This window comes from Eucyclogobius newberryi, unplaced genomic scaffold (genome assembly GCF_026437365.1).
Source record: "Eucyclogobius newberryi isolate DKJ021-1_F unplaced genomic scaffold, fEucNew1.0.hap1 SCAF_18, whole genome shotgun sequence".
NCBI lineage: Eukaryota > Metazoa > Chordata > Actinopteri > Gobiiformes > Gobiidae > Eucyclogobius > Eucyclogobius newberryi.
Genome location: NW_027315812.1, coordinates 16,329,945 through 16,347,013, shown reverse-complemented (window position 1 = coordinate 16,347,013; position 17,069 = coordinate 16,329,945). Strand labels below are relative to the sequence as shown.

The 17,069-nt window shown below is 39.9% G+C and overlaps 5 protein-coding genes across 7 annotated transcripts in view; 3 read left to right on the top strand and 2 right to left on the bottom strand.

The window, feature by feature from the left end:
* The window catches only part of slc51a (solute carrier family 51 member A), a 22,993-nt gene extending 22,678 nt beyond the window's left edge, over nucleotides 1-315 (top strand). The window contains exon 8 of the mRNA XM_072450707.1: nucleotides 1-315. This exon is cut by the window's left edge and continues 158 nt beyond it. The gene's annotated coding sequence lies outside the window, so the exon portion shown is untranslated.
* An 851-nt stretch (nucleotides 316-1,166) lies between these two features.
* pdk3a (pyruvate dehydrogenase kinase, isozyme 3a) lies at nucleotides 1,167-8,868 on the top strand. The gene is made up of 11 exons (XM_072450702.1): nucleotides 1,167-1,510; nucleotides 3,459-3,600; nucleotides 3,671-3,742; nucleotides 4,307-4,491; nucleotides 4,596-4,685; nucleotides 5,002-5,079; nucleotides 5,423-5,502; nucleotides 5,623-5,724; nucleotides 6,021-6,128; nucleotides 6,205-6,318; nucleotides 6,463-8,868. The coding sequence occupies exons 1-11, from the start codon at nucleotides 1,408-1,410 to the stop codon at nucleotides 6,610-6,612; spliced, it is 1,224 nt and encodes a 407-aa protein (XP_072306803.1). The 5' UTR covers nucleotides 1,167-1,407; the 3' UTR covers nucleotides 6,613-8,868.
* pdia4 (protein disulfide isomerase family A, member 4) overlaps nucleotides 8,447-17,069 on the bottom strand; it is a 290,521-nt gene continuing 281,898 nt past the window's right edge. Inside the window, exon 10 of the mRNA XM_072450698.1 lies at nucleotides 8,447-8,460. The gene's annotated coding sequence lies outside the window, so the exon portion shown is untranslated. The remainder of the gene's footprint in view (nucleotides 8,461-17,069) is intronic.
* pcyt1ba (phosphate cytidylyltransferase 1B, choline a) lies at nucleotides 9,009-15,686 on the bottom strand. 3 transcript variants are annotated; one of them, XM_072450704.1, is made up of 8 exons: nucleotides 15,474-15,686; nucleotides 12,732-12,831; nucleotides 12,128-12,244; nucleotides 11,816-11,967; nucleotides 11,650-11,728; nucleotides 11,091-11,233; nucleotides 10,822-11,010; nucleotides 9,009-10,264 (listed from the first exon to the last, which is right to left on the bottom strand). In XM_072450704.1, the coding sequence occupies exons 1-8, from the start codon at nucleotides 15,546-15,548 to the stop codon at nucleotides 10,046-10,048; spliced, it is 1,074 nt and encodes a 357-aa protein (XP_072306805.1). In that variant the 5' UTR covers nucleotides 15,549-15,686; the 3' UTR covers nucleotides 9,009-10,045. The 3 variants fall into 3 exon arrangements, with proteins under 3 accessions (XP_072306805.1, XP_072306804.1, XP_072306807.1); XM_072450703.1 differs by having other exon boundaries at nucleotides 9,009-10,270; nucleotides 15,474-15,685; XM_072450706.1 differs by lacking the exon at nucleotides 15,474-15,686 and adding an exon at nucleotides 14,295-14,486 and having other exon boundaries at nucleotides 9,009-10,270.
* Nucleotides 16,826-17,069, top strand: part of pola1 (polymerase (DNA directed), alpha 1) — a 52,968-nt gene continuing 52,724 nt past the window's right edge. The window contains exon 1 of the mRNA XM_072450688.1: nucleotides 16,826-16,977. Coding sequence (XP_072306789.1) covers nucleotides 16,929-16,977 — 49 coding nt within the window. The 5' untranslated portion in view covers nucleotides 16,826-16,928. The remainder of the gene's footprint in view (nucleotides 16,978-17,069) is intronic.

Genomic DNA, 17,069 nt, shown 5'->3' with positions numbered 1-17,069 from the left:
TTTTAGTGTGTGTGGTTTTGTGAATGTTTTGATCTGTGTATGAAAGGATGTTCATCATGTATTTAATCATGATTTTAAACATTAGGAGGCTTATTTCCATCAGGATACACATGTCACTTTGAGCAATAACACTTTGTAAACATGCATAAGAAAGCCTTTCATTTTTGGTCCACAAGGTGGCAGTAGGAATCAACAAAATTATGTAAACCTTAGCTTGTTGTGTTGTGCCTATATTCTAAATACAATGTCTACCAAAGTAATTCGGCTGCACCTAATCCGACACAGTTATGCGTTGAATAAAGAGTAGAATATCAACAGGAGATTCTTGACAGTAAACACAGGCACGGTAAGATTGACATTTTTCTAGACCAGTTGGTGTGTATTTTCACTTCCTGGTTGAAAGCCAATAGGTATGGAGTATCAACCTGCTCAAGTGTGGTTGTTCCGCAGCTTGACGCAGCGCACTTTGGTCAAGTCAACCCAAGATGTTGGAAGTAGTAATATTTACAGCCTACAAAATAATAATAATCATATATATGTGTATGTAAATGTATATATATATATATATATATATATATATATATATATATATATATATATATATATATATATATATATATATATATATATATTTCCTATTACATTTTATTCCTGTGGAAATAGCATCAAGCCAAAGATGTAGCCTACTTTTATCAGGGGTAGGTTAAAATTTAAGGTTGGCTTCTTTTTTGAAATTACTTTTATTACAATACAATACAAAGCTTTATTATTTCAGTTCTAAACCGCTCAAGTATTATTTTGTGTGCATCATGATGTGCTATGAGCATAAACCCACTGTTAAAGGGATGTCAAGGGGAGCCCATGACCAATAGAACATGTTTAAATGCAATAAAACATGTTTAAATATAATGTGTTTTTTCTTCTCAATGATGCCTATGTGAAAAACAATGACAGAGAAAGTTGTTTATTATTACCGAAGAGAAACAAAAGCTCATATCTTATATTGAACTAACATATATAATACCAAAATCATGCAATCTATGAATTGTGTATCAATTGTGCATCAATGCCTTTGAGACGAGATTTATTATCGTCTCAATATCTTCTTTATTTTGAAATAGACCGGATATTGTTCTTCCTCTCAAACGTGCTTTACATCTAAATTGAGAGCACAACTCCGCAGCTCGAGGAAAGCCACTTGAGAGTATTTGTGCTTCATAGGCTGGCATGTAACCTCTGTGGGCATTCATTTTGTTGTTGTCGGATGTCAGCCGGTGGCATCGACGCTGTGGGCACCGGTGGAGACGATCACTGCCGGCGGCCCATTCAGAAAAACAGGATGAAAATGGACGCGTTCGTCGGGCTCTGTTTATGACGTTGTAATACATGGACAATTAAACTACCAAAATGAGGAATTTCTTCTCTCTTCTCAAGAATGCCCACCCCAAAATCGAGTATTACTCCAAATTTTCCCCGTCACCACTGTCAATAAAGCAGTTTTTGGATTTTGGTAAGTGTTGCACGTTTGATATCGTCTGATTCCTTTCTCTCTCTGTTATATAAAAAAAAAAAGCTTTGTGACTTAAAGTGCGTACGAAAAGGTTTTTGCAATTTTCTAATTTGGACTTAATTTGGTGCATTTGTACCTGTACCTACATATGAATGATAGTTTACACTAATCAAGCTGCTGTTTACGGAGAAAAGTTGAAAAATATGCAGAAAATGACATGTGATTTTCTACATATTTTAAACTTATAATTCTGCATAAGTTTATGCAGAATTAACACAAAAGAAACATGACCATCTTAACACGAATTCAACAAAATGAAGGTGCTCTAATATATTGATTTTTGTCAAATGATAACATTGTGGCTTAAGATGTGCTTTGGCCCAGTTTTTGCTCCTATTGTGATGTCATCAATTACAAACAGGAAGTAAATGTATAAACCTAAAGAAAACAGCTTATCTGGCATAAAATGAGTATAATTATTCAGCTAAATTAAATATATTCTTATCTTAACTGCATTTTAATTCAATGTGTAGTCCTACCTGTCAGAAGAACTTGAATAATGTTGCGTGATGACCCTTTATTTACCCAATCGCCCCGCATCGCAGCTCTATTGTTATTTCTCCAAACGTGCCACAATTTGACGCCACGATGGAGTCCAGCGCATGCGTGCACGTGACCTTTATACTTTTGTTGTGGTCAAACGAGCCGTGCGATTGGTGTTTGCTGCCGTTTCCCTGCTGTTTTATGTACATTACAAACACAGTAAAGCTCATGCACCGCAGCACGTAGGCGCACGAGGATCAGTGAAGCAGCTCATCTGTAGTTCAGGTGGCATCAGGACCATTGGTGAAGTACACTGAGAAGTACACTGAGAAGTACACTGAGAAGTACACTGAGCTGGTACTTTTGTGACTGGGTGATGGCGATGATGACAGCCACACTTAAGGGTTTTCTTAATCCATCTCTGATTGAGCAAAGTCTTACGCAATTGTTGTGCACAGATTAGGAAAGTACTTCTGTCAAACATCTATGTCAGCAGGGTAAAGGCATTAAAGATGCTGTCTCTCCACTACAGCAGGACATGAAGTGCTGGGACTAGTGCCTGTCCCAGTGTCTGTGGCCAGAGCTGTTACCACACGTTTTGCTGAGTCACTGTCCTAACGACCCCAGGACACATTGTTCTCTTTTCACTTTTCGTTCTCCTTCTGTTGGATGTTTCCCCCAAAAACAAAAGCGGTAGATATGTTTTTCCGTGTTTTTAAACTGACTATTCCAGCTGTTGGTGTCTGAAGGCTTTTTCTTTCATTATGCGTACCAAAGCGTAATGGGTTTAGTGGGTGCCAGATGCTGAAGCTGTGATTTTTAACACTTTGTGAACAAAATTTTTAGGGAAGTTACTTTTGTGTGGGACAAGGCAAATGGTCGAGTCAGATGCAACGCTTTTCAACCTTTTTCTATTGTCAACATCTAACACTTTGTGAACTACATTTTTAGCGAAGGGACTTTTGTGTGAAATGGTCGTTAGGCGGTCAGATTGTGCTGCTTTGATCTGAAATGTAAATGGTCATTGCTTGCTCCTTGAACTTTATTCATGAGTATATTACACTGATTTATGGCTTCCTTCCTTCCTTTGCACAGTAAATAGTGCAAGAGTTCAATTTAAGTGGTTATTACATTTTACTGGTGACAGGAAGCGACCTTTGACCTAGACATTTTCACGATTACCTCAACAGACAAGACATTTAGATCAGCGTTTCTCAGTGTTTGGGCCAACTCCAGATATATCCTTGTTTATGTTCGGGCAAGACTTGTTTAAATGTTCTTAAATTTCGTCTTTGTTAGGCATGCATTTTTCTGAACTGGGATGGTCCTGTGTTTTTGGATATTAGGCTTTCTCAGCAAAGTCCAGCCTGTTTATTCGTTCAACCTGTGATACGTTTCTGCTCAGGCCGAAACAATGCCTGTGAGAAGACGTCGTACATGTTCTTGCGCAAGGAGCTGCCGGTCCGACTGGCCAACACGATGCGAGAGGTCAACCTGCTGCCGGAAAGCCTGCTGAGTCAACCCTCCGTGCGACTGGTGCAGAAATGGTCAGTTCACGATGCATCCGCGGCCATCGAGTATTGCCGGTGTGTTCTAACAGGCTCTTCTGCTCGACAGGTACATGCAAAGTTTTGTCGAACTGTTGGACTACGAGAACAGGAAGCCGGAAGATCCGCACGCACTGAATGAGTACGTTGCGCTTTAGGCCGTTAATTGCGATAGATAAAACGGTATACACAGCTTTTTTATTGTATCGTTACTAATAAGAGGGAGTTACCTTTTTTATGATCACACTGCCACTGATAAACTCTTCCGGGCTGATAGGAAGTGTCACCAAGTCCATTTCAGTTCAAACAAGGTCTGGGAATCACTAGGTCCCTCACAATTTGATGCGATACGCGGCTCACGATACGATAATATCACGATTTTGCGATACGTGCGATAATCAATATTTTGTTTGTGATATTCCACTATCTTTTGTCTTTGTTAAACCACGACCTGCTCGAACTCAAAATGAAATACCCCCATTTTAATAAATAAAACTGTCAAAATGTCGTTTTTTTAATAATCAAGCAACAAAATTGTTTACTTAGGGCGATATATTGATACAGCAGCCCACGATATCAATACAGAATCATCAAATTTAGTATCATGATATATTGATATTTTGATATTTTAACACACCCCTACACAGTTCTTACTATATTCTGCCTCATTGGTATTTTCCACATCTTATCTGTGTTTTCTTTTAAGCTTTCTGGATTTGCTGATTGAAATTCGTAACCGTCACAATGACGTGGTGCCCACTATGGCCCAGGGCGTCATAGAGTACAAGGAGAAGTTTGGCTTTGACCCCGGCACCAGCACAAACGTCCAGTACTTCCTTGACCGTTTCTACACCAATCGCATCTCCTTTCGCATGCTCATCAACCAACACAGTGAGTCTCAAATGACAAAAAGGGGCAGTCACAGCTACACGCTCCTCTCGATGAGCTGTAACGTCTCTGTTAATGCTTTAAAATGTGTTTGTTTTGGTCCGTAGCGCTTTTGTTTGGTAATGACACCAACCCTGCCCTTCCAAAACACATAGGGAGTATAGACCCTACCTGCTGTGTGGCTGAGGTTGTCCAAGGTGAGTTCAAGAGGTACATTTTTACACAAACGTATCATTAAAAAAGACAATAAATTAACCCTAACCCTTTTAAATCATACCTCATATTCACTCTGTTCTCTGTGCTTTCTGTCAAATGGAATGCCTCTGTATCTTGGACTTGTTCAAATATTTGCACATTATTCTTTGAATATTTTGTCTTGTAGCTTGGCTTTTGTGAATGTTTTACAAGAACAAAATGTACTGTACCTCATGGAAAACAGGAATCTAAAAACAAAACAACTAATATCTCAGGTATTTCTGCTGTGACTCACGATGTTTGTGCTTGTCCTAACAGATGCGTATGACACCGCCAAGATGCTGTGCGATAAATACTACATGGCAGCACCCGAGCTGAAGATCGAGGAGTTCAACAGTAAGACAAGTACTGACGTTTGTGGCTTATGTTTTTATACCTCTGCTGCAAAATGACAAATCTATTTTGACTTATATACTGTGTGATCACTTGTATCTAAGAAAAATGTTTATTCTGGAATGTATCATCTGGACTTTCCATGTAAAAATGCCAATGAAATGAGATTATTGTTGTTTTTCATGCTCAATACGCTATTTAAATCTCCATAAAATAGGTGCAGCAAGACTAATGGCAGATTTTGTGTTGTTAACGAAGCTACTCAAATTACAATACAATATTGTTAAATAAAGCAGTGTATCCGACCCACTTTAAAATAACCCTATTCTACTTGTTTTATCCACAGTTAAAGCCCAGAAAAAAAAGACTATCCAAGTGGTGTACGTGCCCTCACATCTGTTCCACATGCTTTTTGAGTTGTTTAAGGTGCGTTTTAGTTTCCTTGCCCTAAGTAGCTAACAGAACAAATGTAATTATAGTGTAACGTGACGTGTAATTCAATGGAGAGACCCGCGCTGTGATAATTAGAGACGTGTATTTTTGCAGAACTCGATGAGAGCCACAGTGGAGCTTTACGAGAACAGCTCAGAGGAACTGCCCCCAGTGAAGGCTAAAGTCACTCTGGGCCTGGAGGATCTGTCCATAAAGGTGAGCAAAACCATACTGCCAAGTGTAAAACTGTTAATACTTATATATATATGAACATTATATCAACATTTGTAATTGAATGGACCCAACTCACTCTCTAAAACACTGGTCAAAAGTTCCTTATAGGACTTTATTCTGGGTCCAAGGTTTAAGCCCAGGTGTGGTCACTATATCTGCTGCTTACTGCTTTTATTTTTAATCTTCAATACATTCTTTTATTCATTTCTCACTGGACTGCAAAAGGACAATTCTGTTGCTACGTATCATTTATAAAGCTTTGTCCGTGCTTTCCTCAGATCAGTGACAGAGGAGGAGGCGTTCCCCTGAGGAAGATAGACCGCCTGTTTAACTACATGTACTCCACTGCCCCGACGCCGAGCCTGGAGCCCGGATCCGTCCCGCTGGTACAAACACACAACATTTACGTCGACTGCGGTCACGACATTTGGGTCACGAATGACTTAACTCTTCTCCCACTAGGCTGGTTTTGGATACGGTTTGCCCATTTCAAGGCTGTATGCACGATACTTCCAGGGGGACCTGAAACTCTACTCCATGGAGGGTGTTGGCACTGATGCAGTCATTTATCTAAAGGTACAGAAAATTGCATTGTGTGACTCTGACCTGTCTTTTTCTTCCAATTTTAGCTTTTAATTAAACAAAAAAAGAAAATAGACTCAACTTTTTATGTATGGTTTTGCTCAATTTTGAATATTTTGTTTATTTTGCATGTTCAAGGCTCTGTCCAGTGAATCGTATGAGCGGCTCCCTGTCTTCAACAAGTCGGCATGGCGACATTACAAGACCAGCCCCGAAGCGGACGACTGGAGCAACCCCAGCAAAGAGCCACGCGACGCCAGCAAGTCCAATTACAAAGTTAAAAGATAACTGCCTGGCCTGTACTAGACTAGATTCCCTTTGTCTGGCAGTGAAAAATGCCTACACTCTGCTTAAAGTGTGGATGATGCACAGTAATATGCCCTTGAGTAAAGTGGATTATATTGATTTATTCTTTACCCAACGGCATGAACCTCATCATTCTTAGCTTTTTGTCATTGTGGCATTTTACCTTAGATCTCCCAAGACGTGTTTTAGAAGTGAGCCTCTTTAAAGTGATCATTTTAACCACATCATTATTTCATCTGGTTAGAAAACAACTCTATTGGAGCAAATTGAGACGGTCACATGACAAAAACAATAACGGCACTATTCCTGTGTGGTCAGTTTCTATGTAAAGTTGTCTAAGAAGAGAAAGGAACAAAAGGTGATAAATGTGAGTAGGGATCAAATCTACCACAATTCCTCTAAAGAGTGATTGTGGTTCTATCTGTTGTTAATCTGAAAACAGTTTAAATCACCAGCTCAAATATGCAAGTGGTCTTAATGATATGCTTGATAGGTTAATCTTGTGACATGACACGTATCTTATTCTGGCTGACCTCCTTGGTATCTGGCAATTACTTAAGCCTAACGTGGCAGGCTCACTCTGTTCCTTAGATGTTGTTAGGTAAAACAAGCTAAATCTAAGAGGATCTGGAGAACAAGAGCAAATTGGCAGAGGTTTCATTTTCGTTCTATGGGAGACACTTTTCAATGAAAAGCAAAAATAGGCTAATGTGTTGTAGCAAGGAAATGTTTTTGTTTTTTGATACTCTCTATTTAAAGAAAGGAACAGAGAGAACAGAATGGTTGTTGTGTGCTGCTGGTTACGAATGTTTGTTGTGGAAAAATAACAAATAGCAATGCGTCTTTGGAGGCATTTTTAATAGACCGATGGCCTTATCTGTAACATTGGAAAAATTGTTTCATATTTTCAAAGGGACAATGGACATTTTTATGAATGCAGAAGCATTCAAATTATTTATTGAGATTGACAGCTAATTTAAAAGATTTAGATGGGCAATAACTTGTTTCAAGTAATAATACAACATTGCGGCACATTGCTATTGAGCAAACGCATTCATTTTTCGGGATCCCTTTAGTTATTACCATGACAATAACTATTCTTCCTGGGGTCCACGACACAGATGGACCAAATGCTGTTGAAATGCATCAAGTGCTAGTGCTGTTAGTTTTGTAACTTCTACTGCACCAGCATGATGTACTGTGAGCATCTGCATTAAAGGACATATGAAAAGCATTAGGCTATAAATGTATTATACTCTTGTCTCTATGGCAACGTGGAGCTCAGACTAACAAACTGTTCCCTGTCAGCACTACAGCATCAGCTGCTGAAGGAGTCAAGCTTTTTAAATATTATTTTAGTGTGTTTATCAACAGCATTAGTTTGACTGAAAAGATTAAATAGTAACTTATTAAATTATAAATAAAATGTCTATTATAAAAAACTCATCAACATAAAGTCATCTAAAAAACTTGCACAGAATTTTATTTTAGTTTGGGCAAAATGTTATATATTTTCACGCTTCTTCATGAGAACGTTCAGATTGCTGTTCTTTAACATATGCAGGACATATAATTGCACTTTACCTCATCCAGGTACAGTTACCCTCATAAACGTACGTATGTACACAAACCTGGGGGACATTGTTGTAATAGACCAAAAATATAAATGTTAGACTTAAGTGACCTATTCCTCTCTCCTTCAGCTCCCACTGAAGCAAAACAAAGTGTCTGTGAGGAGATCTGACCACCTCTAGTTTGTCATAGACCGTAAGAGTTCACCACTGCCATTGCCTTCAACATCTGCCATGATATAGTCCTCACGCAGAGATACTAGAGCTGTCCGTGTACCAGTACTTTCACTCTGTCGCCTTCATGTGGCCCTGCTGGAAACGACTAATAATAATCATGACATTGTCATGACTGTAATACAACGCACACACTCACTTACCGCAGTGACTGAAGTAGTTGTGTTAGAGGAAGCCTATTTATAACTATTGTATTTTAGAGATATAAAGTGTATATATACATTTTTGTGAATTAAACACAGCCAGTGTGGAGTGTTAACTGTTAATAACTAAACTGCAACTACTAACCGTCTCGTCTAAGTGTCTCTTTGCATGACCTGCCCAATGTAGAGGTCACGGCGCAAAGACACGCGACTATTATATACTGTAAAGGCTGTTATTGTCATTCACCACAATATACTGTTGTCACTGGTCAATAAAGAAACGGTTGTGATCTGTCATTTCTTTTTTGCAGCCTCCTCCGTCTCTTCAGCGTCGCGTTCGCTTCTCGAGTTAATTCACCTCCCGACATCTGAGAGAAACTCAACAGCTTACGTTTAACAGTGGCTGACAAAAATAGAATATGGTGCAACATGTCGTACAGTTTGGTTTTATTTATGTAACAAGCCATTTTCAACAAAGTTCACAGAATAAAAAAGTCAAACATTCCCAGGTTTTTACATATAGTGCAGATAAATAGTTCGTAGACGCTTCTACATTGCATTGTAGTTTTTTTTTTTTATTGCAGTGGTAGCGGGAAAGTCTATGGCCTAGTGTGGATGAAAGAAACCATAGGAAAAAACAATGTCCAGTTTGTTGTGAACCCAATAAGTTGCAGTAATTATGAGCTATTTCAAGTATTGTCAGTTTCCTGGAGAAGAAATACAAAGATCTTTATGCCAGGGTTTATTTGACAGCTGACATCATCTTAAAAATGAGATCAACATTGAGAATGGCATGGCTTTTCAACAGGAGAATTGTACAGTTTCTATTACTAAGTTAAAAAGTGTGGCATCGGTGAATCACTAAAAGTCAACAACCAAAGATAATTACAGCAGGTAAGTGTAAATGTGGCAAAAACGACTAATTCTCAACAATTCGAGTGCCCACTGAAAAACCTACTGTGTACATTCAGAAAGATTAGAGAAAAGCAGTTTCATGTGTACTACTATCAGCTACTACCACCATAGCATTAGGCATTACTGACAATAGTTTAACCCAAGAACTTTACATGTGACGGTTCTATTTTAGTCTGAAATGCCTTTTTAGAAAGCGTATAAAATATTCTATTGTTTCTAAAGCTCAAATTGTCATCCAACAGTTACATTCTCAGCAGATTCACACAAATGCGCTCACCTGATTTAGGCTGTACGTTTTGGTCATAGTTTAACTTTATCCTAAATGCAATAAGAGACAATTTGCTTGTTATTTAAATCATTTTACATGTTCAATCCCTCCTGTGTCCCATGCTTTACTGTCGTTTTCCTACTGCGCCGACTTACTTCTCTCGCACGCGCAGGATGCATCAAGCTTGTTTTGCGTTTTTGTTACTTCACCTCACAAAGGCTTCACTGCAGCCAGTTCACTGCGAGGTATCAGTGAGTTTCAGTGTGTACAAAATACCAATCCATCTACTTCTCATCCTCGTCCCCTTCACTCATGCTGCTTATTGAGGCGGATGCGCCCTTGGGAGACGCCGGAGGGGACGGTCGAGCACTGTGCCAGCGAATGGGAGGTGACGGGGGAGAGGGAGAGCGCAGTGGGGAGAGTTCACGAGGCGGACTGTTGCAGGGAGACTCTCTGGGGGAAAGGGCGTAGGAGAGCATTCGCCCACTGCGCTCCTGAAACACCTGTTTCTGTGCAAAATACAGACATGAAGCAAAGGTTACTGCTTTAACGTGTCTCAATTAACAACATGTACACAGTAGAATACTTCATTGTCAGGTATATATACTATCAGTCGCTTCTAATTACAAGTATCTAACCATTCAATAGCAAGACTGCTGTTGTGGGCAAATAAATGTTACTGTTTAAGGTCCACTGCCTTATTACAGGTATTATTTTATTTTTGGTATGCTACGCCATTCATTTAGCAAAAACAATATTTGAGAGGGGAATATAAAATTTAACTCATAGTCATTTTATTTTGATATCATTATTCCTTCTTAAAATCCTTTTTCTTATCTTGTTTATGATTGCACGCACGCGTTCTTATCTTAACACTTTACTGTGTACTAAGAACTACTTTAACAAGTGAATTGCGCCACGGTGGAGTCAATTAAAATGTACCTGCAATAAACTTGTAAACTCTAATTTGAATGACAACAGCACTACTCAAATGGTTGCAGAAAGGCCAGCTAGAAAAAGAAACCAAAAGGAAAGCTGTGTCACAATGAAGACCACTTACCCACGTTCCATCAGGTCCAAAGAGTTCCAGGAAGTTGCCAATAAATTCCCTGGATTTCTCCTCCCATTTCTGAATTAGATCAGCACTCTTTTCCTCCACACGATAAACAAAGTGCTTGCTCTTCTCCTCCACTGTGCGCACCTTCTCCTTCATACGGTCCACCTGGTTCTGCAGCTTATACTTCTTTTCCTGCCAGAACAGCAATAATGCAATACATCATGGGCATAATGTTAAGTCAGGTTGCAGTTGGTAAGAAGCTCTGGTCTTACATTGATGTAGCTGACGTTTAGCTCTTTGGCTGTGTATCCACGTTGCAGGTTGCGTCGCGCATAAACATCATAGTCTCGGACAATTCTAGTGATTATGTCAGAAGTCGAGATGCCTTCTGTCCGCTGTGTCGGCACAAACATACCTAGAGACACACAAATCGCCCTGTGAGTGAATACTTCAGTTGATGATGAATGTTTGCATTAATTTAAATTACAGAAGGAAAATGAATTTAAAATATGCTCAAATGTGTTATTTTTCTTGGTATTATATTATTAGTTTGTTCATTATTTTATTTATTACAGTTAATTGGACACAAAACTACTAAACATTGCACGCAAACAAATCAAAACTACAAAATCCGTCCTGGACCAGGAGTGGGCAGCTTGTCGTGCCTGCTCTAATTCTCAAAACCAAAATTCATGACCAATAAAATTTAAAATTATTATACATTATTTGTGTATTTTAAAAAAAAAAATCTTTAAAAAAATGGTTAACTGCAGCTAAAGGTAAATGAATGGATAATATTTGTCACGCCCATTATTATCAATAGTTACTAACCTGCCTCTTTGATGTGTTTGTATACATCCTCACTTCCCGCAGAAGAGTACGGTATATCGTCATGAGCCACGAAATCAATCTGAGAACAATCAAGACACATCAGGGGACGCTTTACACAATATCAGGTAAACTAACGTGCTCCATGCTACTGACATACACAACACACCTTATGTTGCTCCAGGAAGTCGGGTGTGAGAGTCCAGGGTGCGTCCCGTAAAACTTCGTCCACGTAGCGGCAGTGTCTCAGGGCCTCGTACCGCTCGGCCTCGGTCATGACGGTGAAGCCCTTGTATTTGTGGGTCAGCTCATCACTGCACACTGTCCCAAAAGATGAGCGCGAGGGTGTGAGAGAGAGGAGACATTTTGGGCAAGACGGAAATATTGTCCATGAGTGAAACGAAAGTTATGATCAACAGTTTTTACAGCGAAACCGTCACAATTGGTACTGCTGAATGGAAAAGGAAGTGTGCATCTGTACCTCCTACTATGAGGTAGGTGTTTGGGAAGAGGTCCTTGGCTTGCATGAGAGCGCGGGCATGTCCAGAGTGGAAGAGGTCGAAGATGCCGTCTGCGTAAACTCGAACGGGTCGATCCACTGATGACACACAGGAACAAAACTGCACTTTATTTTTTTAATTCAACCTTCATTTAACCAGGAACGCCCCATTGAGATTACTGATCTCTTTTTCAAGGCCGAGACAGCAGCACAGATCATTCATAACATCAACAAAACACATTTGGACAACCAGTTATTTTAGTTTCTAGTAGTTTCTAGCCCTTTTGTAAGTTATTCAATGATGAGGGAGCAGAATGTTGGACATGAAACAGAATATTTGTATGTAAAGAGGCAGATTAAACTCACAATTCACCCCTCAAACTTACTCCATGCCTTCTCTTTTCTGCTGTGGTCCATTTAGTCGACTTAGAAAACCTCAGTCAACTAAGACATAATTGACCGATTAATCGACTAACCGCCTGAAGGTCTAAACCCTTACTGGAAACAAAGGCAGCGGTAACTGCATGCAGCACACGTTTCATTCAAATTTAAGACTGACTGCTAACTGGGGCTCTTCGCTACATACCTGGGGTGCCTTTGCGAGCCTGTGCGATCGTGAGCTTCTCATGTGGAGCTTGACAATCGCAGCTGGTCTCCTCTGTGAAGTGAGCTGGTTCTGTCAGCGTCTGAAGAAAAGACAAACAAAATCATGTCGCGCAACCTTTTTGAATATTCGCGGCATCTATTACACTTTTGACCACAGCCTCTCAGTGTGACGGCGTGCGGATGGAGAGAGAAACAGTGCTGTGTTATTGATCCTTTGGCATGTGCCGGCATTTAAGTCTGTATGTGGCACATGAGCAATGGCATGAGGAGGGAATGAAGAAAAAATAAATATTGATCTGCTGCCAATGTCCTCTAGAAATAAAGTATGGCAGACTGCAATACCACGTTAAATCCATGTATGTCGTCAGTCAAATAAAAACAAAAAGCTAAAAAAAAAAGGTGAATGATGAAAAACGATTGGCTGAATGGCAGCCTGCGTGAGGGCGATTTGTGTGGCATCTGTTCACCGTAGCAACCATTCACCGATTCTCACCAACAACAGTGAATCTTAAAAAGGATCACAGCTCAAACCTGTGGGAGTGTGGCTCTGTGGTCATCAAATTTAAACTGGACCTACTTCCTCCTTGTAGTTTAGTTAGTTTCGGGGCTTTAAACACTTGCTGACAATAGGGGTTTACAATAGATTCACAAAACTGCCTATTATTGTTGTATGCCAGATGATACCATGTGTTTTAAATCATTAAATGTATTTAAAAAAATTAAATGGATACAAAAACTAGACACACAGAAAATCGCCAGCTTTATGAGTGAATATTGTTTAAATAGAAATTGGTATTATTGATGTCATTTACAGTTTGAAATTATTTTTATGCCATTCAAAATATATGAAATATAGATGATCTCCTTGCTTTGACAGAGTCGGCTCTGTCAAGGGAAAGATATCATCTATATTTAATAGAAGGACACTCCATTCAGTATCATGAAGCAGAGGGAACAAAGTGTGCCAAAGCAGCCGCCTCCAATCACACTTCTTATTGAATAGGTGTAGCCTAAACATTCACAACTTGATTAGCCACAAAACATCCTTCACAGAAAGCACGGGACGGATGGCCAGACTTAAATCGACTGGTGAGGACACAAGTACGGTGGCCAGCAAGGACATACGGTTTGAACACTATGTAAAGCCCATTCTGGCAAAGGCAACGCACATCTGGCTTAAGGGAGATTAAACTGAAAAGCAAAGACTACTGACCAATGACCATGAAACAGCTTTGACTGCAACAGACTTTTGAAAAAGAAAAAGGCGTTTTTTGTATTAGACCTACAGGAACAACCCCCGTTCTTACCCTAGCCTATAACCGTCTATATTAAGTCAACAATGTGGATCTTCTCAGTACTGTAACATGCTCTTTGAACGCTTAGGCGAAGTGAAACTACTAACTCAGCAGTCTGTGCATGCCCTACTGACTGTACTATGGGAGATGTGTTTCGTAACAGGGAGCTCAGCCTCTTTGTCTGCCCCTCTCTCCTTGGCAATAACAAACCAAAGGCAACAATAAAAAGACAAAATGAACACCCCTACCGTCCGGGGATGGGGGCAGGTGTGCTCGAGCTCCTCCATTATTCCCAAAGACTCATGGGATGCGGTTATGGTGGTGTATTTTGTGACTCAGCAGCATCAGTGAGACGATGGCTCTCTCCTCCACATCACTGAGTCCTTTTCTTCCCCCTGACCCCGCCTACTCTCTGCTCTGGATGGATCACTCTCATCCTTTACAAAGAGGTCAACGCCAAGGCGATCTCTCACTCTGTACAGTCCGAACACTGCTCTTTTGAGTCATAATAATACCGTTTCACAGACCAACAGACAGAAGTGCTCGTTTCAGGCTTCCTTCATGCAAGTGTTTAATTATTTCCAACATGCCATCGATGTGCAATTACTGTCGTGATCACATGCAATTGTATTTATGTATTTATTTATTTATTTGTCTATGGGAGTTTTTATTTATTTATAGGAGATCTTCTACTGAAAGTGTTTTTCAGACTTCCTATAAGTGATCTGTTCTTCTGTATCCACCTCTGTATCTACGTGCGTTGCACCAATGAAATTTCCCCATGTGGGACAATAAAGGAATATCTTATCTTATCTTATCTTATGTAGGCTATGTCATGTATTGGAAATGTCCCAGACAATTTCAAAGATAGAAAGAATAGGCCTTTAGATAGAACACTGAAAATCTTAATAAAAAATAGAAAATCTTAACAAACCTAACTAGCATGGACGAATCACTAAGTGAGTCTCTGTTACATAGAGGATCTTTGCGCTGTGGAGCTGCTGCTGAGCTGAGAGGGAGATGGGAGAGGATGGACCAATCAGAGACCGGATAAAAGAAAACAACTCTGAGAGCAGCACTGTGACTGGTGGATATAACCCACAACACAGAGGGTTGTTTTTGACTGTAATAATCATGGATCTATCCCAAAGTCAAAATAAGACTCTATTGTAGGTTACACAGAGCCTAAAGGCTGTGGCTGTAAAACCTACATTAAAGATGTTCTTACATGAAGAATTCACACACACGATTCAATTATTATCATCTTAAACACCATATTATAATTAACAAATAGCCTAAATAAAGTTTACAAGCCTGGCCAAGTTGGCTGTGTTGAAATGAAAATGAGCCAATCCAAATCCACGAACAACTTCATAGACAATAAACAAAATGTAAACTATAGACAAATCCACAAAAAGTAAACTTACCCTGATTGGCTTTCTTATGCTACAAAACGGTGTCACCGCAAAGTGGTGAGCTCTGCTTCGCCTTTGTTTGACCATGTTTAAAGACAAAGTTAAACATTTAAATCCTCCTCAGTTCAAGGCCAGATTTGTTTGAGCACAGCGCATACTAGGAGTACACACCAGGAGTACACAGCCATGGTACACACCAGGAGTACAGTGTGCAAAAACACAACACATCGACAAAACGTCTGCTCAAAGGGTGCGTCACGTGATTGGTCGCGACAGCTGAGGGACGCAGACAACAATAACGCAAGAGAAGTATAAAGAATAAAGTTTAAAGAATACATTCTAAAGAATAAAGGCGAAAGAATAAAGGTTAGATGGCGGTAAATGCACCTTTACAGTTGGCTGCCTGCCGCCATTAAAGACAACAACAACAACAAGAACAACAACAAAACCACACTTTTTCTTCTTTTTTTTTACAGTATAGCGTAAAACACACATTCTGAAGACGACTACAGCAGGTGGCAGTAAATGCACCGTTTCAGTTGGCTACCAAGCGCAAACAACAGCAAAAACACAAATAACACAATAATAACATCAGGAGCTAAAATGATGCAAACAGTGGGCCTGTCATGAATAAACATAATAAGATAAGATATTCCTTTATTGTCCCACATGGGGAAATTTCATTGGTGCAACGCAGGTAGATACAGAGGTAGATACAGAAGAACAGATCACTTATAGGAAGTCTGAAAAACACTTTCATAATATGAGCACATTGAACATATCCACCACCTCCTCTTAATTATACAGTCATGGTTCAGATACAGTCTATGGTTGGAGTATGCGCTCTTTGTTGCGCGCGCGCGCGCTTGTGTCTGTGCCTGGCCCCAATCTGGGACAGGAGCCTATTGTGTCTCCCTTTCGCACCGACTGAGCCCTCATTTGTGAACTTTTAACGAGTTCAACGTGACGGCTGTTACATAAGAACTATTGTGTGAAGACCTATCGGTTACTGTGAGTGGCATTTTCATGGTAAAGCGTCAACTCCTAGCTGTAAACATGAGCAACATTGAGACAGCACTGCCCCCCAGAGGCCGCCAGCGGAACTAGACCTCGAGATGAGCATAATTAGGGGGATAAACTCTAAAAAAAAAGATTATTAGCCTGATTTAGGATTTTAAAATATGCCATCGTCTTAAAGGCCTAAATAGGAAACGTAAATGTCAATATTACACATGTATGTATGTATGTATGTATGTATGTATGTATTCTTATTCTTATAAATAAAATGTTAAATAAAGTAGAAACAGAAACGCCTGAAATGATTGGCTTTCAAAACCATGACGTCACTTCCTGCATATGACTTTCCCCGGGAACACGATTTGGCGCGGACCTGGTTGTGTTGACTTTTGTCTCGGGATCCGCTGCATCTAAAAGCGTCAGAAGTGATTCAAGGAGCAGGTGAAAGTCATGGCCCCGGTTTCAAACAACGATAAAGACATGGATGTTCCGGATGGAGGTACGTAGTAGCGCAGAGAACATTGTTAGCTTCGCTGTTTGGCAAAGGTAGAGCAGGAAAGCTAACAGTGCTACATAATAGTTAGCCTTCAC

Coding starts and splice junctions, on each gene's coding strand:
- pdk3a (XM_072450702.1), top strand. CDS start 1,408: ATGAGGAATTTCTTCTCTCTTCTCAAGAATGCCCACCCCAAAATCGAG. Junction 3,601..3,670: donor GTGCGACTGGTGCAGAAATG/GTCAGTTCACGA, acceptor TCTGCTCGACAG/GTACATGCAAAGTTTTGTCG. Junction 5,725..6,020: donor TGGAGGATCTGTCCATAAAG/GTGAGCAAAACC, acceptor TGCTTTCCTCAG/ATCAGTGACAGAGGAGGAGG.
- pcyt1ba (XM_072450703.1), bottom strand. CDS start 15,548: ATGGTCAAACAAAGGCGAAGCAGAGCTCACCACTTTGCGGTGACACCG. Junction 12,832..15,473: donor GCATAAGAAAGCCAATCAGG/GTAAGTTTACTT, acceptor TCTTTTCTTCAG/ACGCTGACAGAACCAGCTCA. Junction 11,968..12,127: donor CACCTACCTCATAGTAGGAG/GTACAGATGCAC, acceptor CTTTTGGGACAG/TGTGCAGTGATGAGCTGACC.